Below are 25,579 nucleotides of genomic sequence, written 5' to 3' on the forward strand. Positions count from 1 at the left end.
GCAGGACCCGGGCGTCGAGCAGAGTGGGGAGGGCTGCCATTTGCTTCAGCTGAAGTTCAGGGCTCAAGCTGAGCTCTTCTCAGCCGTGCACGGAGCTTCCTTGTCCCTGACCTCCCCTCCCAGACCAGGCTCGCCCCTCAGGAGATGTTCTCTGAGCAAACCATCCCCTTGTAACACTCGCCCCACACAGAACCGGAGGACTAGGTGGCCAGGCAGTTGGTCCCAGCCGCTTCCTGTGGCCCACAGCTCTCTCCCCGGCACTGAGCTCAGGGCTTGGCCAGGGCGGGCTTCAGCCAGGCTTGCTGACCGAAGGAGTGTGCTTCCCTCATGGCCAGGCTTGCCGTACGGGCCTGCCCATGCCACATACGCTGGTCTTTGGCCTTGGTCCCGAGGGAGCTCAGAGTACCTGTGGGGAGGCCCGGGAAGCTAGAGTTAGGCCTTTTCTACTCTGCAGGTTGCCTGGCGGCAGGAGGCTTCTCTGCAGCTGCAGGGGCTCATCCAGTGCAGAGGACAGGAGGGCCTGGCCGGAGCCCCAGGGCTGCAGGCAGGCATTGCCCTGCCCACAGGGTCCCTGATCGGTGCCCCCTGGGGGACAGCGTGCGTGCTGATCCCTGTGATCCTGCAGGACTGATTAGGAGAGGAAGCCTGCTCCACACCCGGGACCAAACCTGGGCAGAAGGAAGTGGCTTCACTCTGGGGAGTCAACGAATCACAAGTGGGGGCAGGAGCACAAGCTCCCTGGTGACGGACTGTGGTACCTGTGGGTCCCCCAAGTTCTCGGTGACTGAGGGGAGTGGACGGCAGACGAGAGAGGCACGATGGCTAAGGATGACAGGCTGGCGAGGGCCCGCTGCCTTCCCCACAGAATGAAGGATGGGAGGAAAGGCCGCTTCCTTTAGGAGGGCTGCCGGCCTCAGTCTCCCAGTTCAGGGGCCAGGCTGGGTGCACTCTCAGGGAGCTGGAGCCAGGCTCCTCCACACCACTTTCCTACAGCAGAAAGTGGGCCCGTCTCTGGCCGAGATGGGTGGCGCTCACACTGGCCTCCCTCCGCTCTTTCTCGGAATCGAGGCAAACGTCCTGTCAGGCCGGGCACCCTGGCTGCCGAGTGAGCAGAGGCTGTGCCCGCCGCTCCCCGGGCGACGCCGGGAGGCTGCCCTGTGGCCGGGGCTTGGAGTGCTAAGTGAGTCTGCCCACCGTCCTACTTCATTTGCTCGGGAGCTGGGTGGTCACATTAAGAGGTCTGACTACACTTGAGTCCTGCAGGCTGACCTCCAAGCTGGTCTGGAAGTGGCACCTCTGACAAGGGACTTTATTTAGTCCCGATTTCCCAGGGTATCTTCATGGACAGTGGGCCTTGCAAAGCTAGCAGATGAGCTCTGGTCTTTGATCCTGGCATAAGCTTAGCACAGCCTGAGCCAGGACAGCCCCCACCAACCAAGCTCCTCGCCGTCTTTATAGCATTCTGTTACCAAGGGCTGCCCTGGCCCATTGAGAATGCACGGCCCCTCCATTCCGGCTGGAGAGTTTGAGCTCAGGGCCCGTGGGACAGAGGGTGGGGAAGAAAGGGATTACAGCGAGCATCACAGGGCGACCCCACAGGGCGCTGTGTAAGGTCCAGCTCAGGCCTGGGGCTGTGTCAGTGGTATTGCGCTAGGGAAACCCTGAGTCTGGGGTTCACAGCCCCCGTCCCTCCTGCCTCCCAGGCCCCTTGGGGCCCCGCCCTTCTCTCCACCCTGGGGGACTGAGCACATTCTGTGAGCAACGTCCAGCAGACTGGACAGCACCCTCCCACCCCGCCCCAAGCCATGGCAGGGGACGCGTGCGGATGTCGGACCCGTGTGCCTCCATCTACCTACGTGTGCAGTCCTTCTGGTTTTGGGCAAGGTCAAAGCCGGGCCTGCAGTCGCAGGCCACCCCACCTTTGGGCGTCTCCCGGCAGATGTGGGCACAGCCATGGTCTTTGTTCATGCAGTTCATACCCTCTGGGAAGAGACAGACGGGAGAGGGGTTGGGGACCAGGGAGGGAGAAAATTTCAGGCTTAAAGGAAACCACCAGGGAAATGTCACATCAAATGTCATGTTCTTGGGCAGCCATTAGCACACGCACGGCACGCACACACAGGGGTGCACCTAGCCACCCAGATGGAGACCCCCTTAGGGAGAAGCCAAGGACACTGTACCCAGGTCGGGAGGCACCAGGCCTCATCTAAGGGATGTGAATGAGCTCTCCGGACCCACAGAGGAGGTGTTCCTGACCTGGGTCAGATTACAGGGCCTGGGCCGTACAGAGCACTTTCCAGGCCAGGGCTGTGGATGGTTTGCCCACTAACGCAGGTGGGGGTGGATTTAAAAGGACAGCAGTGGTGCACAGCACTTTTCAGTTTGTACAGGCATGTCCCAGCCCCTGTGAGGCAGGTGGAGACTTTCATGTCCGCCTGGGCCCAGAGAGGAGTGCAGACAGGTCGAGGGTCTGGCAGGCCCTGGCTGGCCTTCAGCTGTTGCACCCAGAGGTGCTGACAGCCCGCTCAGCCCCTCGCTGCATTCCCGCACAAGTCAACGCTGCTGTGCTGGCCCCCTGGGCTTCAGGGCAACCGAGGGTTGTCCTCACCAGCACCACAGCTGGGCCCTGAACTAACCACTACTCTACAACACCCAGCTGCCAAAGGGGGTCTCCACGTGTACCTGGTCACTGTAGCACACTCCCCTGGACCCACAGAACGCCCAGCCCCAGAGCTGAGCCCCGCATGCCTCGGGCCCTCTGAGTTTATTCCAGGTCAGGCCACACACACCACGGTGTTCCTAATCTCAGCCGGAGATTCCTGCTGGTTGGCAGATGCTCCTTTTTAAATCCATCTTAATTTTTTGCAAATCCCAGGCACCTTTTCCTCTGCGGCTTCAACTTCAAAAGGCAATTAGCCAGGGACTCCCCTGCTTGCTGGGAAACTCAGAAATGGGAGACTGCTGCGAGGGGGGTGGGGTGGGCAGGGAGGGGAGGTCTCCTCAATTCCTGCCCTGGCACCCCCATGCTCTAGCTGCAGCAGGCTTTTTTATCTGGAGACTTGTTCATGTTGGCCCTGCCCAGCAGGCCCCTCCAGCTGACTCAGAAGCCCCGTCCCTCCCAAGGCCAGCTGGGTTCCCCGTCTCCTCCCCTCCCAGGCTTCCAGTCTCCACTGAGAGAGGTACCACAAGGACCCAACCGGGGCCCTGGGTTATAAACCCCAGTCTCCACCAGCCCCCGCCCTCCAAGGCCTCGCTGAGTGCAGAGCTGGGCTGCCCACGGGCTTTGAGGCCAGGGACTACAGACCATTCGCCCCAGAGTTCTGGCCTCTACACGCTGCCCAGTGATGTGCGTGCCCAGAATTTCACCAAAATGCACTGAGGACCCTGGAGTTGTCAGGGAGAAGAAGGGTTCCCCGAGGTGGCCTGTTTGGTCCCTCGCCGGAGTCACCCATGGTTACTGGGACGTTCTCTCCACCCCAGAAGACCTGATCTCCCCTCCCAGTCTGCCTGGAGCGGCTTGGAACCCCCTTCAGTTGACCCCAGTTGATGTTTATCTTCCTGGTGATTTGTGAGGAGTTTCCAGAATTTATGAGGTCAGGGGTCAAGTGAGAGGGCAGAGGTCACAAGTCCATCAAGAGGCTAAATGTAGATGAAACGCGAGCTGCCGTCTGCCCATACCGCCTGTAGACTCCTCCCCCAGGTGACTCACGGGTCTCCCGTTCCAGCCGAGCACTAGCTCGATCGTGACCTCATCCACCGTAAGCACGGGTGCGGGGCCACTGGGCAGTGACAGATATTTTCAAAACACAAACAGCCTGGCAGCTACAATCAAGACCGAAAAAAAGTCTGAAGCCGAATAAAACAAAACAAGACAAATCAAAATGAACGAAGCATGTGTTTTGCTGACCTCTGGTTTCATCTGATTTTATTACTCTGATTTTATTATTCCTTTGCCTCGATTTTTCTCACTTAGGCAAATCAAATTGTCAGACTGGAGCCCGAAGAGCTTGGGTTTATGTGTTTAATATATTACGGCTATAAATATTTACTAGAGATTAAGTGGGGAAATTTATATTTACTATTGAAAATGAGAATTTATTACACATTAACATTCAGTATGCGTGTGTGTGTGCTCAGTTGCTCCAGCCGTGTCCAACTCTTTGTGACCCCGTGGGCTGTAGCCTGCAAGGCTCCTCTGTCCATAGGATTCTCCAAGCAAGAACACTGGAGTGGGTTGCCATGCCCTCCTCCAGCGGATCCTCCCGACCCAGGGGTCGAACTGGCAAGTCTCTGGCATATCCTTCATCGAAGGCGGATTCTTTACCTCTGAGCCACCCGGGAGGTCCTAACATATCGTTTGTTAAAAACTATTTCCCCAAACAAGGGGAGGGCTGGCTGAGAGGAGAAGTCTTTGCAGAGGAGACAGGAGGAGTGGGTTCTGATTCTCAACCACACTGTTTGAACTCCTGGGGGCACAGCTGGGCCTGGAGCCCTGCCACCTAATTCTCCAGGCATTTGTCCTCTTGCCTCCGCTAGCGTCTCGGTTGGCTGGGCCTGGTGCTGACTGTCCCCACAGGGAAGGGAGGGGAAATGGGATAGCCTCGCCCCTCCTCCACGAGGGTCTGGGGCAGAGGCTGGGTCTCCCCCACCCAAGCATCCCCCATCCTGGGAAACAGGCTGATGGGGAGCGAACAGCTGGGAGCAGCAGCCACCCACAGCCAGGCTCACGTGTGGCTGGAGTCTGCTCAGCCCGAGAGCTTCCCAAGGTACCTTCTCCTTGAGATGGTGGTTGTCAGACGATTGCCATCACGTTTAAAAATGACCCTAGCAACCACTCCACAGAGGGTTACAACTGCCTAGCTAGGGGCCAGGAGTGGGGCTTCCTCTGGGCTGGTGACTCAGCGGGACGCGGGAACTGTGTGGCGTTCCCCTCCACCCTGGGGCAGCACCGGCTTCCACAGGCCACTAGGTCAGCTTCACAGCTGGCAGAACCACAGACGGTCAGGGCTGGATGGCTCCGGGCCATCCATCTTACAAATGGTTACAAATGGGGAGCGAGAGGCCTCGAGGCAGGAGGGATGTCCCAGGTCACACGGCAGGTCTGAAACCCAGGCCGCTGGGCTCCCATCCATGGCTCTCTGCTGTGGGGTTCACTGTGCGAGCCGTGTGGGACCCAGATGGCTGGCAGGCAGCACACGTTTTCTGGGGTGAACAGAACTGGGAAGCCGGCACAGAGCTGGTCTAATAAACCGTTCAGTTCAGTTCAATTCAGTCGCTCAGTTGTGTCTGACTCCTTGCGACCCCATGGACTGCAGCACGCCAGGCCTCCCTGTCCATCACCAACTCCTGGAGCTTGCTCAAACTCAAGTCCATTGAGTTGGTGCTGCCATCCAACCCTCTCATCGTCTGTCGTCCTCTTCTCCTCCCGCCTTCAATCTACCTGTCACTGTTATCTGTCCTCAAAATTAAGAGCCTATGAAAACTGAAGGCAGGTTCAGACTCTGGGAAGCTCTCTGGGCAGCCCCTCGACAAAGCACAGAACCCCGTGCTCCTCTCTGCCCTTCTCCCAGCCTCCGCGGAGCAACAGGCTGAAGCCTCATCTCTTCTGCAGAGCCATCAGGTCCGCCCGAAGGCTCGTCCCTCTGGCTGAAGCCTGAAGCCAAGGCCCCCCCCTCCAGCCTCTCCGGACAGCAGGAGGCTCCTCAGCACCGATGCTCTGTGACTGCGGGGGTCCCAACCCTCACCCGCTTGTCCTCTGAGATCTCACTCTCCCTCAACAGCCACCGCCAGTCTCCCCACCGGACAGGAGGAAGCAGGGAGGGCCATGCCCTGGGCAGCTGCTCCCGGAAGGGTCCCAGGCTCTCAGCTGACCAAGGTCAACTCTGGCTGCCTCCTGAGCAAGGGGAGAGCTAAGGTCTGGGCTCTGCCCTCCCCAGGCCCAAGCTAAGTGGCTCCCCTTGTCTGCTGCCCGATGCCCTCGCTCTGGGTGCAGTGCATCCCCTGGCTTTGTCCCGTCCTTCAGCGGGCACAGCGCTGAGGGGTGGGAGGCAGTCAGGCTCTGCACTTCCTCTGGTGCATGTCTGCCCAGGGCTGGCCCACCCACCAGCCAGCAAGCTCCGTGAGGCTGTCTTCCTGGCTGCACACGGCAAGTGCTTAGGACACCTTGCTGCTGCTAAGTCGCTTCAGTCATGTCCGACTCTGTGCGACCCCATAGACGGCAGCCCACCAGGCTCCCCTGTCCCTGGGATTCTCCAGGCAAGAACACTGGAGTGGGTTGCCACTGGGGAGCAAATGCCAAGGTACCAGATAGAAGGGCCAGCCCCCAGGCCAGGACGACGGTCCGGCCTGGTGCTCACACCATCAAGACATGCTGAGAAAGACAGCCTCGTGCACGAGGGGCTGGGCCCAGGACCTGCCTGCTCGTACCTGGGCCCCTGGTCCGAGGCCTTCTTCCCTTTCTTTAGCTGAGAAATGAGTTGTCAGCATCTTTACCTCTGAGGGTGGCCGTAAGGTTCAAATGAGAAGACTGAGAAGATTGTGAGATGTGTGTGGCCCAGAGCAGGTTCCTAAAAAGCAACGCTTTTAGCCGTGGCTCCCGCTGCACTCTTTCCGTGTTAAATGCGAGTAGCTGTGCAGCTGCTCTCCCTGACTGTGGGTGGTTTGAGGGCAGACCTGAGCTTTACTCTTCTCTGTATCCTAACTACCCAGCACAGGGCCTGGACCAGAGTTAGAGGTCAGCAAGCAGCTGACTCAAAGAAAGCAGAGAAGGAGCAGGTGAGAAAGTGAGGGGAGGGTAGGAAAGGAGAGAGACCCGGTGGAGAAAGAGGACAGAGAAGGGAAGGCTTTCTTACCTTCGAGCTGCGTAAACCCGCTGCCTTATTTGGGGGACGAGGCAAGGGGCTCAGGGAATTTGGAAAGCGCCATTGCGGCACGCTCTGTTGTGTTTTTGTGAGATGCAGCATCTCAGGGTGCCTGAGGCAGGGAACTCACGACAGCAGGTTAAAGGCTCTGAGAAGTCCTGCAGGCTCTCGTGGGATTAGGACCCCTGCCCCTCACTTAACAGGATGCCCTGGGAAGCTCTGGATTATGGGCTGAAACCCCAGGGTGGCCCACTTCAGTCCCTCATCTTACAGATGGGGTCAGGGGGGCTGAGGGACTTGGGCAGCGCAGCGCAGGGCAGGGCAGGGCAGGGCAGGGCAGGGCAGGGAACAGGGCGCATGCTCCATCGCCTGCGCTTCTGCCCCGGGAGAGGGGTCCTGGGCGCCACACTGGAAGAGGCCTCAGGCCCCTCACCCAGCTGTGGCCCCATCCCCTGAGGCAGCCAGGCTCATCCCTGCCAGGCAAGCCATCTCCGTGGGTGCCAGCCCGTAGGCTCCTTCAGAGCAAAGGGCTGAGCCCAAACCAGGCACAGAACAGTCTTCTCCGAGCCTGCGGGACCGACGGACCTGGCTGACTCTGTCCTGCTGCGGCCCCCTGCTTTGCACCGTGCCTGCTCCTGAGAGCTGGACAGGAGAGCTGGCCGGGACCAGGGGCGCCCGCGGCCTCAGCCCTGCTCCCCATCTTGATACCACGCAGTGCGGAGTCCAGCGGAGAGCCCCCTTCGTCTCCTCTCATGGGGAAGTGAGATAGGGTTTCAGTGCTGTTTCCAGAAACCCCGGCCCTCGGGAGCCTGGTGCCAGTCAGGCCAGGCTGCTCGGCAGGTCGAATCTAATTTGATCCAACCCCTCCAAATCCAATTACGTCCTGCAAGCTCGGACCGTGTGTCTCCTCGGTGCCCGGGATGGGGCGGGAGCCGTGAGGACGCAGCAGCTGCGTGGCCAGCTCGCCGAGGTCCCTGCTCAGACTCTGACCTTTGCTGCGGGATCTTGGGCAGTCGCTTCACCCTTCTGAGCCTTGGTTTTCACCTGTGACCAGTGGCCACTTGGGAGACCTGCCTCCCAGTGCTCGCTCAGCGTGCAGGCCCCCTCTCGGAGCCAGTGAGGCTGGCTGGGGGCAGGTGAGGACTTGAGGGCCTCTTCTTCGGGGGGAGATGTGTTCTGTGCTAGAAAGGTCTCTGGAGGCTGCGCGGGGGCCGTCTGCGGGGTTGGGGTGCAGCTGGAGGCAGATGGGGGGTGCTACCGTAATCACCCTGAACGCGACGGAGAAGCCTGAAGGGATCGCGGCTGCTGTGGGGACGGGGATGAAGGCTGGGTTGGGTCACATTTCAGAGCCCTCTCCTCTCAGTGTTCCGAAAGCCAGGGTGTGGGGGCTCGGGCTCTGACTCTCCTCTCATTCAGCCCTCCCTGTAAGCCTGAGATGGGGGTACGCCCATGGCAATTGCACACACAAGCCCACAAGGCTGGATCAGGTGAGGGGAAAACGCACCAGGGCCACGCCGTGCATGAGAACTCGGGGCCACACTTCCTTCTCACAAGGGCCCTGCGCGTCCTTCTGATGGCCCCTCCCAGGGTCCTGGTCCTCTTGAGGCCCTGGGACAGACCCCACGGCCCTTTCCAACCGGGACCTATTTTCCCAAAGGCCTTCTATCAGTTTTGGAAGCTCTCCAAGACCGTGTACAGAGGTAAGCAATGGGAGAGTCTGCCTGCCCCAAACCAGCATGCACACACTGTGTCTTCTGTAAAGCAAAGTTCACGGATGCATCTAACGCGGGCAGTGTGCGGGGGGCAATCTGTCTGTCCTGAGGAGCCGGCCTTTCTCATAGCCCCCCGGCCCAGGATAACAGAGCTGGAATGTGTGTCGCTCAGGGGTCGTTGCTATGGCGACTTCATCAATAACACTGTTTTCCGCATCCCTGTCCCTTCCACACACAGGAAAGGAAGGCAAGCTGGGAACGCAGAGCAGGGAGGAGAGAACAATGACCTTGCCCCGCCTCCCCCAGCTCAGGAGGAAGGGGCTCGCCTCCCCTTCCACCTCATCGGTAGGAAATTACGGAGCCCAGAAAGAAGCTGCCACCTTCCCCGACGCAGACCCAGCAGGCTGGCCAAGCCAGGCAGGGAAAAACAAACACGGGATCCCACGTGCTTTGACCAGGGGTTGAAGGGAATGTCAGGAGGGTTCTGCCGTGGGGGGAAGGCGCCAGGGCAGCAGCAAGGATGGGACTGTGGGAGCGGCGATGGGCACAAGAGCTGCCCCCGTCCGCTGTGTGCCAGGCTGGCCTGCCCGGAGCCACCTGTGTGCCAGGCTGGCCCGCACACTTTGTACGTGTCATCTCACCATTTCTCCCCCCACCACCCTAGCAGCACACTCCTGTCCGGGCCCACTTAATGGATGAGAACACTAAAGGACCAAGAGATTCAGAACTGGGGGGGCTGGCTCTAGGGCCAGCCCACAGGTGAGACAGAACGGCGGCAGCTCTGGGCTGCAAAAGAGGCCGGCCAGAAACTCGCTGCAGGTGAACGGTGACCAGAGCGACCCTTACTGCCCGTGTCATTCCTCAGTCGTGTCGGGCTCTTTGCAACCCCGTGGACTGCACATGCCAGGCGCCCCTGTCCTCCAGTATCTCCTGGTGTCTGCTCAGATTCATGTCCAACGAGTCGGTGATGCCAACCAACCATCTCATCCTCTGTCGTCCCCTTCTCCTCCTGCCCTCAATCTTTCCCAGCTTCGGGGTCTTTTCCTATGTGTTGGCTCTTCGCATCAGGTGGCCAAAGTATTGGAGCTTCTCAGGACCCCTCTTCATAGTAGATTCTATTTAATCCCACTTTGCAAATGAGGAGACTAGCTCAGAGAAAGACATGGGCACTTGCCCCAGGGACACGGATGGGACAGGTATTCCCACTTCAGAACCTGTGCTCCTGGGGGACTTCCAGTAGGCAGTGGAGCACTCGCTTCCAGGGCAGGGGCAGAGAAACCCCTCCCTTCTTCACCTTGCCCCAGCGTGATCTGGAGCAGGGAAATGACCCCACCCTGCCCTCCCTGGCTACATCTGCTTATGTTGTCTCTCCAAGCCCATCTCAAATGCCAGCTTCTCACTCCAAACCTCCTCCAAGACAGGGAGTGCCATCTCCACGGTCCTCAGACCCCCAGCCTGAGCTGGCGGCAGGGCCCAGCACCAGGTCAGGGGCGGAGGCAGCTATGAGAACACAGGTCCTTATCACGCCACCCTGCGAGGCGAGCAGCTCTGCCCTCATCTTAGAGTCATTCCAAGAGGCTGAGCGCCTTGCCCCTGGCCACTTGGGTAGGATGTGGGAGAGCTGTAACTTTGGGTCTGTCCTGTGTGACTTGAAGACCGGCCCTTCTCCAGCAGCAGCAGAGGGAACTTTCTAGAGCATAAACCTGATGGCGTCTTCCTATTGCCAAAGTCCTTTCACTGCCCTGCCCCAGCCAGGGCCCAGGGTTAGGCTGAGAGCTCTTGAACGGCACTCCAGGCCCTCCTCACCTCTGCCTGCCATGGCTCTGGAGAACAGGGATGCTCGGCTGTCGGCCAGCAATTTGAGATTCCACTTGGGCGTCACCTCTTCTAGGAAGCCCTCCTTGTTTCCACCCTCTCCTCAAGTCCCTAGGCTGGATGAGCGGCCTGGCCTGGGCCTCCACAGCCCTCTGGATTCCCCCTCTCGTAGCACCCACCACACTCATTGTAACTTCTGGGTTACTTGGGTCTCCCCCACCAGACTGGCGGCTCCTTGAGGGAGCAGGGCCCACGCCCGAGTCACCTCTTTGCCCCCTGGAGCCCTACACGGTGCTCGTTTCAGGCCTGAGAAATGGTGCTGAACCCAGCTGCACTGCCGAGGGGCCTGGTTTCAGCCACTCTGGGCTTTGGACTCCACGCCAGAACACCCTCCAGTACTCAGACAACAGAATGCTCCCGTCCGCAGGCCCAGGCCTGGCTGCTGTCTGCAGAGTGCTGCTGGCCCCGGCCTGGGCCGCCTCCCCGGCTCTACCTCGACCCCCTAATTACCCTCCAACAGCATCTGCGCCTGGATGGTGCTTCCAGAGCCTCTCATTACGAGGCCTGGGCTTAGCAGAATGCAGGGCTCTGTCTCCCATCCTGTGTCCCCCGAATTACACCCTCCTGGGCAATTCCAGGGCCTGGCTGGGGTGCAGGCAGCCAGATGCCCCACACTAGACCCCTCAGCTGACCAGGAGCCCAGGCCATTCCAGGCTGCATCCCTGGGGGTGGCCCTTACCTGGGACATAGGGTTCAGACTGGGCTTCATGTACCCGGAGGGGCTAAGGGCCAGGCCGCATGCCAGGCTCTCTGCCAATGCCCCTGTCTCTACAATTCTGCGTGGCAGGGGCCATCAGCAGGCCCACCTGAGAGGTGACGATGCTGAGGCTCGGAGGGAGGTCTCTCACCTTGTTGGGGGGGTGCGGGGACCCGCCCCCACTGTGGCCGTCCCAACGGCAGGCCCACAGGGGTCCCAGCCCCTTGGCCAGATGCTTGCTTCACAGCCCCCAGCCCTGCGTCCGCTCAGCTGCCTCGATGGCCCTCAGGGAGACTGGGCTCTGCTCCCCCTGCTGACCAGCGTCTCACGGGCTCTGCTGGTCCGACCCTCTCCTCGCTGGGCTCACCGCCCACTCCCAGGCACACAGACCCTACGGCCCTCCCACCACTTCCACCCCAGCCTTCAGGCAGAAGGCCAGGGCCCTGGGGCTGGGCGAGGGGGCACTGGCCCTTCTGAGTGCACACCCCGCCTTCTCTCAGCACTTGCCGCCCAGCCCTCCTGAGATTTGACCCCTATGCCCTCCACGTTCAGATGCTCAGCTGCCTGCGTGCTTTCCCTCCATGAATCCCGAGGTGGGGGCTCCTGGCCGGTAGCCCTTTCCGCAGGATGAGCCCACTTCTCAGCTCTGCCTTCACCCCGCGCTCCTCTCCTGGGGCTGGACCCCAGGCCAGCCCGTTGTAGGCATGCACCCACAGTGAGGCAGGCCCCTCAGTAACCTGGTCAGCTCTGAAACCCAGCTGGAGCCTGGCTCTACACACCCGAAAACAGCCAGAGTGGACCGGTTTTCCGGAGAGCGAGGATTGGGAAGGAACTTAAAGAGCATCTGGAGGAAGCCTTTTCTTTTCCACCGAGGAGGCTGAAGCCCACTGGCCAGGACCTGCCCTGGGCCACGCAGCAGTCAGCATGGCGTCCACACCCAGCCTTCCAGCTCCCAACCCCTGGGCTGATGCCTTGACCCTCAAGTTCAGAGCTCTTTCCGTCGCATCAGAAAGTGGCTCACGAGGCCCGTCTGGTTTGGGAGTTGACCAGCCTTTGGGCCCACCTACTCCTTCACCCCCACGTTTGATAACTTTGGTGCCTGTACCGTGTCTATGCCCTGTGCTGAGGTGGCCAGCAGAGCCAGCCGGGGTGCCTGCAAGTCGTGGGGGCTTTTTCAGCTAAAACCAAGTCCTCTGCCACGGCTGCCCACCAAGTGTGTACACGGACAGACAGACAGACAGATGGAGAGATGGAGAGCTGAGACCCTGGCCGGCTCCTGGTCTGCCAGATAAGAGCAGAGGGGCAGAGCTGGCCTTCTCGGAAAGCAGGTATGGACCCCAGCCCCCTTCAGCCTCTTATCTCTGGTTTCTGGGCCAGTCCTGGCACTGGGGGCCCCTGGAAGGCCGCCTCTGTGAGATGGGAAGGAACCTGTCTGATGGCCGTGAGCACAGACACACGTGGGCAAACGTGGGCAGCGCTGCAGCTGCCACAGGGAGGCAGGCATTGCTGAGGCGGGGCGGGTCCGGTGTTCACCAGCTCTACTTCCCGTCGCCCTTTCTAAGGCATGTGGCCTGGAACTTGCTTGGTTTCCTCCTCTGGGAAGGGGAGGAGGGAGGTTGTTGAAGGGTACTAAAGTGGGGAGGGCTCCAGCTCAGGGTCCCTGAGCCCCTTTAAGATGAAGCTGGTGCTCAGTGAAAGTGCCCCGGGCCCCCTTTATCCGGCTCTGCAGTGCCCGTTCTTTCCAACTTGCTCTTCACCCTGGACCCCAGGCTCCCTCCATCCCCTCCTGCACTGAGGGTTCTTCCCCTTCCTGGCCTCTGGAGTTCCCCAGGCCGACCACTAGGCGTCACCACGAGCACGTCCACGCCTCTCCGAGGCCCAGGTGGCTGGGAGCAAGGCCTGAGACGTTCTTCCCTCCTGACTTAGCACTCTGCTCAGGTTCAGAGGCGAGAGATGCCCCCTTCCTTCCCCAGGGCTGCCAGACACAGTGAATGAAAACAGGCTGCTTGTTTAAGTTTGGATCTCAGATGAACAACAAAGGTTTCCCGAGTGTAAGCATGCCAAGTGTTGCGTGGGTCACGTTTGTGCCAAAAAAGAGCATTCACTACTGATGTGAAATCCCAAGTTCAAATACAGGCTGTCCCTTATTTCACCTGGCTGCCCTCCCCCTCCCCCTCCACAGGGCCCCTAATGCTGCGTCCTCTGCCTTTTTTGGCACCGGGGACTGGTTTCACGGGAGGCAATTTTTCCATGGGCGAGCGGTGGGGAGAAGGGGTCAGGCGGTAATGTGAGCCAAGGGAGAGATGGGGACTGGCCCTTAAAGCTTTGCTTGCTCTCCCGCCGCTCAGCTCCTGCTCTGCGGCCCGGTTCCTACAGTCCTAACAGGGACTGGGTACCCCTGCCCTAAAGGTAGCCGCAGACTGGCTGTGACCAGGGCACAGGTCTGTTTCTGCCTTTTGGCAGGTGACCAGGCGGAGGAGCCCAGGTGCGGGAAGGGTCAATGTGGTGCCAAGTGAGTGCTCCCCCTGCGGTTTTGGGGGAGGGCCCGGGAGGGGAAGCTGCAAGAATGCTGGGGGGCACGCCAGCAGGAGATTCCCTAAGGACATGACCAGCCCCCCAACACTGCCCACCGCGTGCCGTGGGAAACAGCCGGGCTCGGAGCCACCAACACCTGGGCTCCGGGTGGGCTCCATCCCAAACCGGCTGTGCCGCTGTCCCTGCCTGCACCTCCGCTCTCTTCTCTGCACAATGAGGGGGCCCTCTGAGGATCAGAGGGTGCAAGGGCCTGGCGCACAGACGGAGCGCAACAGCCGTGGGGCACCTCCCCGCTTCCCAGGGCTCGTATCGCGGGTGCAGACCACCAGCCTGGGGAGCCCATGCTGATTCCCACTGTTCACTCTAACTGGAACAGACTGCCGAGTGGATGCCTCACTCGGTGAACAGATGTGGAAGCTCACGCTGGGTGAGCCACCGTGTGAGCCAGGGGCACACGGGGTAGGGCTGTGGGAGCGTGGAGGAACGGGGTTCCAGGAGAGGAATTGGCTCGTGCAGGGGTGTGGAGCTGTGTGCGGGGGAATGTCTCTGAACTCATCTCGGGCTCCCCTGCTGCAGGGGTCTCGGCCACCCACAGGCTGACCTGGGGGCTGAAAGCAGCCTCGGGAGCAAGCCCTGCCTTGGTGCTGCTTGGTACCAGGGACGTGAAAGAACTTTAATCCGATCCTCTTTGTCACTTGCCCTGCGCCCACCCTGCGTCAGACGTGAGAAACGCACCCCTGCCCTTCTCAGGAGCTCACGTGCTGCCCCTAGGAGAGGACGGAGCGCCTCGGGGCTGTGTGTGTACACTGGGAGGGTGACGTGCTCGTCCCGGAGTCGGAGACAGCTCTGCGAGAGGAGATGAAGCAAAATGGGTTTTGAAGGATGATGACGAGTTCTCCAGGAAGGGAGGGGACAGGGGCCTGGCCCCTGAGGCAGAGCAGAGAGCGCACACCAAGGCCTGCAACTGGAAAAGGGCTCCCTAGCCACAGGAAGAACAGGAGGGGGGTGGGGGGCTGGGGAGGAGCCGTGCTGTGAAGGCGGGGAAGGCGAGGAAGGCGCGGGAGAGCAGCCTCGAGCACACACTGCAGGGAGAGGAGCCACAGGCAGGGCCCGAGTGGGCAGGGACGTGGCCAGGGGGTCACGCTGCTGTCAGAAGGCGGAGGGCTCGGGGGACCCAGGAACCAGCCAATGCACTAACTCACGGGAGAGTGGAGTGTGCCTGCAGGCAGAGGGTGGGGGGGGCCCTGGGGCCACAAGGGGCTCCAGGCCTCGGGCCACCCCTGATCCCAGCCCTCCGTCCATTTTCTCACTCAGCATGGGTGCTCTTAGGAGTTGGAAAGACGTGGGTTCGGATCCTGACTGTGCTAATCACTCACTAGGGGACAAAATGCTTCTCAGTCTCCGTTCCTCTCGGCAGGATGGGAGAACACAGCCTCACGGCGCCAGACCGTTCCAGGGTCTGATGACCCATGCCACCGTCTGGGCATGGTGCTTGGCACCCAGTGGTACCAGTGACAGCTGACAGTTTTACTCACTTCTGGTACAGGCAGTCCATTAGGGAACAGAGTGTACTCATAGCATCTCATTTTGGTCCTCATAAAAATTTCTATAATGAACACTGACGTTTGTCCCATTTTATAGACAAGAGAAGTGAGGCCACGGGACTCATAGCAGAGAAGGGAACCAGGGCCAGGGCCAGCTACCCCTGCACTGTCCACACGAGGAGGCCGACGCCACGAGGCACTGGGGTCCCTGCATGGCGGCCTGGCCGGGGCTGGCGGGAGGCCAGGCCAGGAGAAGGGCGTGAAGCTGGGCTCACCAGCCAAAGGAGTTGTTTATGGGGTGGGAGGCTCGTAAAAAATAATGGGCTGAATTTATTGTCCCCGCCTCAAGGGCCATTCTGGACTGCAAAGGGCCAGGACAGGCCTTCTCCGGCAGCACCGTAAATCTTCCTGCTAAATGCGAGAGCTGTCTGGTCTCCCGCCCACCTGGTCTGCGGGCGGGTGAGGAGGTGCGGGGGTGGGAAATGAGGAGAAGCCCCCCAGGAGCAGCCAGGGGCGCAGCCCTGAGGCTGAAGGTGAGGATTCTCCGGAGAGGCCACTGTTGCCCTCATTTAAAAGAGAAAGTTCCCAGCCACACACACTCACGGGAACTCAGCACCCACGGCTGATGACAGAGAGCCCTGGAACAGGGCTGGGGATGTCCCCGACCCTGCAGGGGCCACACTGGGGCCCCAGGTCAAGGCCTGGCCCAGACCTCAAGATGCGGGAATCACGTCCCAGGAAGCGGTGGGCGCCGGCCAGCCAGGCACACTGATGGGACCCTGAGCTAACGTCTGGTGGGGGTGGCTTGGGAGGGACGGTGAGTCTCTGTCCACAGACATTTGAGTCTGGAGAACCCGCCTGCCAATGCAGGAGACATGGGTTCGATCCCTGGGTCCGGAAGATCTCCCAGAGAAGGACACAGCAACCCACTCCAGTATTCTTGCCTGGAGAATCCCATGGACTCGGGAGCCTGGCGGGCTGCAGTCCATGGGGTCGCAGAGTCAGACACGACTGAGCGACTAAACAACCACAACAGCGGGCTGGAGCAGGAGAAAAACTAACGTTGGCGTCAGAAATCCGGCCCCCATCCGAGTGCTGCTTCGAGGCGTGGGCGCCACTGGGGTTCCCTGCTGTGCTGGGGTGATGGTGCTCGCCCGAAGCTCCTCCCGGGGCGGCTGCAAGCCTCACAGTGAGCCGGTGTGAAAGCACCGTGAGAGCAGAGGGTGGGGACGGGCCGGCGAGGACACCTGCTGCTGAGACGGGTGACACCTCCTGCTCCCCAGGAGTAGCTGGACAGCAAAGTCCGGAGGAGGGTCAAGGACCAGCTGAGGCAGGTGGGGGAAGGGCTGGGCTGGACGGAAGGGGCAGCTGCCTTGGGTGAGAGCCACCAGTCCTCTGCCCTGACTCAACCCCAGGGACTGGGGCCCGAAAACTCCCCGGGGGCCTCTGTGGAGGAGCCCCCATCCTCTCCCCATCCTGGGGGGGTACGGGGTTCAGGGCCCGAGGGCAAGGCTTCGGGCTGCAGCTGACCTGGGCGGCTGTGGGTTCAGGGCCCCTGCGTGACTCCAGCCAGGGTCTGAGCGCGGCTGGGTGGGGAGCGCTTTCCTCTAAGTGCCGCGGGGGAGCCCAGCCCCCTTCCCTGGCCTGGCCGCGAGGTGGCTGAAGGGCAGAACCGCCGGCCGGTAGGTTGCCATCCCCACACCCCTGATCTCTGCTGGGAGACCAGACCCTCCAGAGGCCCTGCTCCTGTCCCAGCCAGGCTCCTGAGCTTGTCCTCACACCTGCCACCCTGGGCACCTCTTCAGGCCCCAGGCCGAGCGGGCCAGAGAGCCTGGGGGCTTGTGAGTGCAAGCTGCCCGGGGCGCCTGAGGTCAGGACAGAGCTGGAGGCTGAGCAGGACTGGGCTTGCAGTCTCTTGAAAAGTAGAGACTGGCTGGTCCTGCTTTGGGCCACAGGCTCCCCTCCGGGGCTCCTAGTTCCAGAAAGAACAAAGCCTCACGTGGTCCAGAGCCAACCTCCCCTGAACCACTCTGCACTGATGTGATGCGGGGACTGGGCCTCTCTGCAGACAGGCCTGCCTGCCCTGCCTCTCACCCTCCTCTCTGCCCCTCCTGTCCACTCACACTGCCCCCTTATGAGTTCCGGACTCTGATGGCCGCCAGTGCCGCCTCCCAGGAAAGGGCTTCATCTCCTTGCCCACCCACGGTGGGCAGTGATCTTTCCGCAATGTGAATCATACCCCCACCCCCGGGGCAGACAGGGCCCCTGTCACGCTCACAGCAAAGTTCAAGCTGCTGCCAAACACGGCCTCCTGATCCTCTCTCTCACTTCCTGAAGCTCTGGGTCTGGTTTCAGGCTCCAGGATGCAAACCCTCTCCAATAGGCAAGAAAGGCTGTGGGCACGCTGACTCTTCTGGCCCCCAGAGCAAAGCTGGAAGCTTAGACGGCAGGGACCCCCTGGCCAGAGGCAAGAGGCCAGGCTGGCCTGAGTGAAGGGCCCAGAGAGGGGACAGCTGGGCAAACACAGGCTGAAAAGATGGGAAGGGTGCGGGGGTGGCTAGAGCAGCAGCAGACGCAGAGTCCCAAAACAATCCCGTGAGGAAAGTCTCAGGCGCAGGGCAGGGCTCACATCCGAGTCCCCTGTCCCTCCGGCGAGGCTGCAGGCTTACAGGAGTTACCTGAGATCAGGACAACCCTGGCAACCAGCCTGCCAGGCGCTGCCACAGAGTTATCTCCTCAGTTAGATGGTGCTAGGGGGTGACGGTGCCTGAGGGGCCCTCCTTGCTCCAGACAGCATCCCAGAACTCAGGCCCGGAAAGCAGAAAGACTGCACCACTGTCTGGGGTTTCTGCCAGGACTCACGTGGCCCTGGGTGCACTATCTGCCTCTGTCATTTGCTATCTGCACATGGGAGTAATCGTACCCCCACTCCAGGGGTTAAACGAGGTAATATTAGGGTGACCATATGTTTTATTTCTCCTGGGACAGTCTCAGTAGCCTCAGCCTACTAACGCCGGCTTCCTGGCGTCCCTGCGGCTCTCCAGTGATGAAGAGGTGACCGTGGGGGGAAGCTGGGCGAAGGGTATGTGGGATCTCACTTTACTATCTCTCCATGTCCTTAGACTCTATAATTATTTCAAAATCAAAGATTTAAAAAAAAAAACCCATTGTTTCGTCTCTAGTTACAAACTTACAGATACAACGAACAGGTCCTAAAAATATTTCACGCAGGGTCTAATACACCAAAAGATAAACTCTACAGCCATCCTCACAATCACCCAGAGCACGCCTGCAGGCTCGGACACAGGTGGAAGCGGCTCCAGGCTCCCAGGAGCACACAGCCGTCACAGAGCCCAAGGCCCTTCCGGAGGAGCCGGGGGGCCCTCAGGCTCCCGCGAGAGTACACACGGATCCCTGGGTGCCGGGTACACAGCAACACCCCTCTGCGGCCAGGGGTTTGGAACGGTGGACAACAGCTGGATGAGAAGAGCTGCTTCCAGCCCCGAGACCGGGCCCTTCAGCACGGGGCCAGAATTCTGGTCCTCAGAGGAGAGGCTGTCTGGGTCACGAAGCTCATAACAAAAGCTGTGACTTGTAGGGAAGAGAGGCTGAGCCAACTTAGGCTGCTCCTCTGAGGAGAGCAGGGAAGTGGGCAGACCATCTCTGGACACCTCTACCGCCAAGGGTTTTCTGAACTCCTGGGGCTTAAAGAGGCACCCTTGGTACCCGGGACGCTCACACCTGTGGAGCTGCAGGTGGCGTCAGCAAGGGGGCATCTCTGCTTCTCCAGGCCCCTCCGCACCTGGCCAGCTGCACAGAGGGCTGCGAGCCTCACAGGAACCCTCTGCACGGTCTGCCCAGGCTCAGAGGCCAGCCCGCCCGAGCGCGGGGCCTTCCGTGCCACCGGCTGTGTCTGTGGGCAAGTTTCCCACCTGCTCTGTGCCTCGGTTGCTTTGTCAGTGAGGGTGCAGGAAGGTCCCAGGAAACATAGCTCTCACCATGACCGTTTCTACTGAGTGCAGAAGAAGCCAAGCTTCCTTTCTCCTGGCTCCCACCTCTGGTTTTGGCTGGAGCAGCGTCACCCGCGATGCCAAAAGACCCTGATGCTGGGAAAGACTAAAAGTGGGAGGAGAAGGGGACGACAGAGGATGAGAGGGTTGGATGGCATCACCGACTCAATGGACATGAGTTTGGGTAAACTCCGGGAGTTTACTCCGGGACAGGGAGGCCTGGCGTGCTGCAGTCCATGGGGTCGCAAAGAGTCGGACACGACTGAGCGACTGAACTGAACTGAACTGAGTGTCACCCTCGAGGCCAGATCTTGAGCTTTGTGAAAACGCAGCCCTGAGTGCCACCAGGAATGCCGGTGGTGGGCGGGCAGTGCAGTTTCCTAGCCATATTTATACGCGTGTTGAAACAGGCTCAGAAGGACATTAAATGCAATCAGGTAAACCCATGAAGTCCGTGCTGGGAGAATGCCAGCCCGACGTCTGCTCTGCGTGGGCCTCAGCTTTGCAGGGACACGGCTGCCCAGCTGTCCTGTGGCCAGTTCCAGGGCATCAGACAAGGGAAAGGAAGCAGCCCGTTAGGACTTCGGGGTGTGGTCAACAGTGCGACGGCCTGGCAGAGCCTCTGGGTGCCTACCCCTCGACCCAGGGACCACAGCGTCCACTAGCAAGTACTAACCAGGACCTTAGTGGCACAACCCGAGGATGTAGAGCGCCCGGGCCCAGGGAGCCACCACCCTCCGACCTCCCTCGGTCCTTTGCCACAGGCCCCCGTCAGCGCAGGGCATGCAGGCAGCGGGGAGAACACTGCCCTCGGCAGCCAGCAGTGACGGGGGTGGGAGACAGCCAGCCCCAAGCACAGAGGGCCGGCTCGGGACAGGCTGTGCAGTGAGCGGGCGCTCTCGCCAGGGCTGAGGGGGGCACCAGGCAGTAGACAGGGTGGGTGGGCACGCTGGGCCTCGGGGCGGGGGGAGGGAGGAGCAGGAGCAGACAGGGGCCTGAGGTCCTCTTCGTGTCTTGGTTGCCAACTGCCTGTGCCCAGTGCAGCCTGGCACAGTGCCCATACCTCCATGGGGAGGACGGGGCTGGGCACTCCTGGAGGGCAGGGGCCGGTCTGACCTCTGCAGCCCTCAGTGGGTCATGTGGCAGGCGAGCCAGTGCAGAGAGGTCCCTGCCGATGAGGCCTGACTCCTGACCACCTCTCCACACTCAGTGGAAGCTTGGGCTTCAGCCAGCAGCCAGCACGCATCTGCAGAGCGCTGCTCCCTGTGCACCCAGGCCCTGACTCTGCTGCTGGCTCTGGACTCCGGCCCAGCGAGGGGCAGGCCCTGTCCTCACTGGGCCTGTTTCCTCGTCTGTGATAAGCAACAATAAGAAGAGCCCACATTTGCTGGAATTTTTTTATGACCTCTTTTTAACCCTATGAAGTAGGTTCTATGCCCATCCCCACTACACAGACCTGGCGCAGAGAGGTTAAGTGACTTGCTCAAGGTCACACAGGTGACAGGGTGGGGAAGCTGGGATCCCAGTCCCAGGCTGCGGGGCCCCAGAGGCTGGACTCCTGATCACGAAGACTCCAGGGCCCTCAGGGCTGGGCGTTGGCACGGACAGCCCCTCAACCCCCCTGCCAACCTGTCCTGCTTCCTACGACTGTGGGGACAATGTTGTAGGGGGCTTCCTCTCCCTCGGGCGCCTTTCATGACCAGCACAGATCAGACTGCTGTGGGCGTTCTGCTGAGGCTTCAGAGCACGGCCGTGCCACATAGCTTGCGGTGCAGGGGAGGGGCACACGTAGCTCGTATCTCAAACCCACCTCCGTTGGCAACAGCAGTGGCCCAGGATCAGTGCCGGTGCGGGAGTGGTGCTTCACCAGGCTGGCCAGGAGACCCTTCCTACTGCATTCTCCACTGTTCAGATAACACTAGAGCCCCTAGGAGCCCCAGATCCCTCCCTCCAGAGGGTTTTTTCTCAGCACATTATTATAAGGTAACTCCTAGCACCCTTAGACTAGGAGACCCAACCAGTTCATCCTAACAGAAATTAGTCCTGAATATTCATTGGAAGGACTGATGCTGAAGCTGAAACTCCAATACTTTGGCCACCTGATGCAAAGAACTGACTCATTGGAAAAGACTCTGATGCTGGGAAAGATTGAGGGCAGGAGGAGAAGGGGACGACAGAGGATGAGATGGTTGGATGGCATCACCGACTCGATGGACATGAGTTTGAGTAAATTCCGGGAGTTGGTGATGGACAGGGAGGCCTGGCGTGCTGCAGTCCAAGGGGTCTCAAAGAGTTAGACACGCCTGAATGACTGAACTGAACTGAACTGAGGAGCCTCATTTAGCACCAAATCCCCTTTCTAGATGGAGAGCTTCACAGAGGCCATGCCTGCTTCTCTTCACACTAGGACCCCGGGGACCAGAGGCACCGGCACATGACTGGAGGAGCCAGCGAGCTGCCACCACGCAGCTCTCCAGGCCTTTTGGAGCTCCTTCTCCTCCCGAAATCAGTGCTGCTCAGGCTGAAAGGAAGAATTCTTTACTGGAAGGAAAGGGAAGAGTTCATCCAGGAGTCAACACCTTCTTGGAGCACAGATACAACGTAAGTTTAAAAAAAAAAAGAGCAAGCACGGGAGAGGGAGAGTGCGAACACGCTGGTTGCTTGGCTCATCTACGCAGGGGCCAGGAAGCCCCCCCGGACCCCTCTCCCTGGTGCACCCTGGCTGTGGGGTGACAGATGGGCTATGGCGTGCTGGGCTGGAGGCTGAATGGGAGGTGAGCATGGGCTGTGCTGGTGCCCGAACCAGCTCCCGCAGGTGCTGAGCAGACGGACGGGCCACGGACCTCAGCGGCTTTGCGTTCCCTCTCACCAAGAGCACAGCCTGTGTCCCCAGATCAGGCGTGAGTTCTAAAGGCTTGAAGAAGCTGCCTCCGTGAGTTGCTACCCCTAGGGCAGGCACTGCACTTGACCCCTTCAAAGCATGTCCCCTAACCGAGCTCTCACTGGCCCGGGAGGGATTACTGGTCCCAATTTACAGACAAGGAAACCCAGAGAAGGAGTAACTGCAGAGGCCACGTGACCCGTGGAGATGGAGAAAGACTGAGAACCTGACCCCCCACGCCCAGCCCGGCCGGATCCACACGCCTCGGGTCAGGGTTTGCGCTGGCGCCCAGGGGTCAGGGTCGCTCGGAAGGGCTGAGCCTTGTGTCTTGGCCGGGGGCCTGGACTGACCCTGGCTGACCCTGCTCATGCGTCTAGTCTCCTCTTAATGAAACCCAGCTCAGGGGAGGCTCCTTCAGGGCGTCAGGAAGAGTCAGGTGACTTGAGGACTCTTGATTTGGGAAACAGAGGCCATTGACGTACAAAACACGCTGGGTCTCAGCACCCTGGACGTGCTCTGACTCTGAGCTCTAACAGTCATCACCAATGTCAACACACAGTCAGGACGGACACCCGTCATGGCAACCGGCAGGCTCGGGAGGGAGCAGCTTGTCTGGTCAGCCCCTGCATGAAACCCAAACTCAGGCTCATGTTTCACCAGCCTCGTGGCATCTGGCCCCTGCCAAGCTCCCCTCTTCCTGGGCAATCTGTGCCCACCATCCCACCCTTCACTCTGTGTTTCCCGAGAGTCTGGTCTACCTGCCCCAGGGCCTTTACACATGCCCGCCCCAGGGCCCTTTACACACTCCCGCCTCAGGCCTTTACACACGCCTGCCTCAGGGCCTTTACACACGCCTGCCTCAGGGCCTTTACACACCCCCGCCTCAGGCCTTTACACACACCCACCCCAGGGCCCTTACACACACCCAGTTCAGGGCCCTTACACACGCCCACCTCAGGCCTTTACACATACCCACCCCAGGGCCCTTACACACACCCGCCCCAGGGCCCTTACACACACCCAGTTCAGGGCCCTTACACACCCCTGCCTCAGGCCTTTACACACACCCGCCCCAGGGCCCTTACACACGCCCGCCCTGGGGCCCTTACACACACCTGCCTAGCCCTCCCTGGCGCCTCCCACAGCCACTCTCCCTCCTCGCCCGACATCAGCTCACAGGCAGCTTCCTCCAAGAGGCCTGCGGCGCCTGCCTGTTTCTCCACCTGATTTCTCTACTTACAGCTTCATCTCGTCACAGCGAGACAGGCTGGAATCCTGACTGCCAGGTCCCTAGGGTACAACCTCGGGCAGGTCCCCTGAGCTGACTGGGTTTAAGCTCCCCGCCATGCCAGGCTCCTGCGAGGGCCCAGAGCAGAGTGAGCTCGTGACCCCACAGCAGCCGCTGTCGCTGCCCACTACAACACCGAGTCCTGCCCCTGGCTGGCGCCGGGGCCTGCCGGGGGACACCCCTGGCACAGCCAGCGCTCACCGGCTGCGCCAGGACCCGGGCAGAGCATACACAGCCTGGCTGAGGAGGGGCCACCCGCCCTGTAAACCCCGCTCCCTGATGACAGCAGGCCTCACCGCCCCCTGCCACGGACGCTCACTCTTCCTCATAAACCTGCTTGTCATGAAACTCGATTTGGGGTTGGGGTCCTCACTTTGGGCAGCTTCACCCCACACCCACAGCTGGGAGGTCTTCCACGTGGACATCGGGCCCATGCGCCCGAAGCAGGCACCCTGGGAACGGCAGAGCGGGCTTCACCGCCAGTTGGCCCAACCCGGAGAGCAGCACCTGCCCTTTTGACTCCCTGCCTTTCAGTGTGGGCCTCTCGCTGGCCTCCCGCTGGTGCCGTAGACTGGAGGCGAGGCCCGTGCAGGATTTCCCTCCAGCACCTCCTCCGTGTCTCGGGTCAGTGCTGGGGTAGGGGCTGAGGCTGGGGCCAGGGGGCTGCTACCTGCTCCTCCTTTGGCGTCTACTCCCTTGACTGCTCAGAGCAGCCAGGCTGCAGGAGCGCACGGCCTGCCTTGAGATGGCTGGATCTCGCCATTATTTTAAGGAAGACGCCTCCACGGCTTCCAAGATGCTGTTCCCTCTGCCTGGAAGCCCCTCTCCTCAGAGCATCTGGGTCCTGGCTTCTAACCAGTTGTCCCACTTCACAGCCCTGCTGCTTTGGGCTCCAAATGGCCATCACCGCCCTGCACCTTCAGGGCTTAGCTGGGGCTGTCTCCAGGCTCCCCAGGCACTCCAGTTGGCTGGAGTCTTCCCTGTGCCTCGGTGCCGCCCCCCAGGCCGGCCCCCCCATCCCACCTGGTCTACAGAGGGCAGCTGGCTCCTGGCCACAAGGACCCCCTGTTGACTGGTGACCCAGTGAACATGCAAGAGATCAAGAAGCCAGCAGCCTGGCCTGGTCAGACCTCGAGCCCCCACTGGGGGAAGGGAACGAGAGAGGACGGCCAAACTCACCCTGCCCACCGCCAGCCCCCAGCCCAGGACGGACAAAGTGGCTTCTCTGGCGGCATCTGCCCATCTGTGGCCCCAAGTCCCTGCCACACAAAAGCACCAGGGACACCAGCAGCCCTGCCGCAGGAGAGGAGGGAGGGAGCCGCGAGGAAACCCTGCAGGCCCAGCACCAGAGGCACAAAACGGCCTCCCGGCCGCCCAGAGCTCCCTGCCCTGACCCCGAGGCCCCCGGGATGCAGGCGCGGAGAGGCGGTTCCCAGGGCCCCGGCTCCGCGGGGCGGGGCGCGCCGGGTGGGCTCCGGCAGGGCTCACCGTCGGAGCGGTGGATGCAGGTGTGCTGGTTGTCGCTGAGGAAGAAGCCGCCGTGGCACCGGCACTCGTAGCTGCCCATGGCGTTGACGCAGATCTGCTGGCAGCCTCCGTTGTTGTCCTGACACTCGTCCACATCTGCGGCAAGAGAAGGGGGGAGAGAGGTCATACCTGGGGCTGCAAGGGAGGCGCGGTCAGAGAGAAGGCCGTGGAGGCCATCAGCTCCCCCCGCTGCAGAGCGCGGCTACAGAGGCACCCCGCAGCGATCCTCCACCACAGCGCTGCGTGGAGTTACCCCCCGTGGGAGACAGGTACAATGGCCCTGGCTTTCCCGTGTGCCCGGCACTACTCCGAGCGCCTTGCCTGCTGTGACTCCTTTAATTCTCACAGAAACCCTGCACAGCACAGGTACTGGCCTATGTTACAGACGAGGAAACTGAGGGAGCGAGGCCGAGTGACTTGTCCCAGGCCACACAGCGGCAGGATCCACTCCTGGCTCTCGGTGACGGCACCTGGCCCTCCCTCTCTCTGAAGGCCTGCAACCCACACCGTCTCCCCCTGACGTGAAGGGCCTGGCCAAGCAGACCCCACTGTCCCCTTTCTTCAGTCACACCTCAGATTTACAGCCAGCAGCACAGACCTTGGCGCGAGGGAGAGGCTGGAGGCCAGGGCAGCCTGCTTTCTGCCTCGCA

General features: G+C 60.9%; 1 protein-coding gene across 5 annotated transcripts in view; it reads right to left on the reverse strand.

Moving 5' to 3' along the window:
* Nucleotides 1–25,579, reverse strand: part of SCUBE1 (signal peptide, CUB domain and EGF like domain containing 1) — a 129,113-nt gene that overhangs the window by 55,758 nt on the left and 47,776 nt on the right. For all 5 annotated transcript variants that reach the window (XM_027966005.3, XM_042247848.2, XM_042247849.2 and 2 more), the window contains exons 4-5: nucleotides 24,891–25,025; nucleotides 1,857–1,982 (exon numbers count right to left, since the gene is read on the reverse strand). In XM_027966005.3, coding sequence (XP_027821806.3) covers nucleotides 1,857–1,982; nucleotides 24,891–25,025 — 261 coding nt within the window. The remainder of the gene's footprint in view (nucleotides 1–1,856; nucleotides 1,983–24,890; nucleotides 25,026–25,579) is intronic.

The sequence above is a fragment of the Ovis aries genome, chromosome 3 (assembly GCF_016772045.2).
Source record: "Ovis aries strain OAR_USU_Benz2616 breed Rambouillet chromosome 3, ARS-UI_Ramb_v3.0, whole genome shotgun sequence".
Lineage (NCBI taxonomy): Eukaryota > Metazoa > Chordata > Mammalia > Artiodactyla > Bovidae > Ovis > Ovis aries.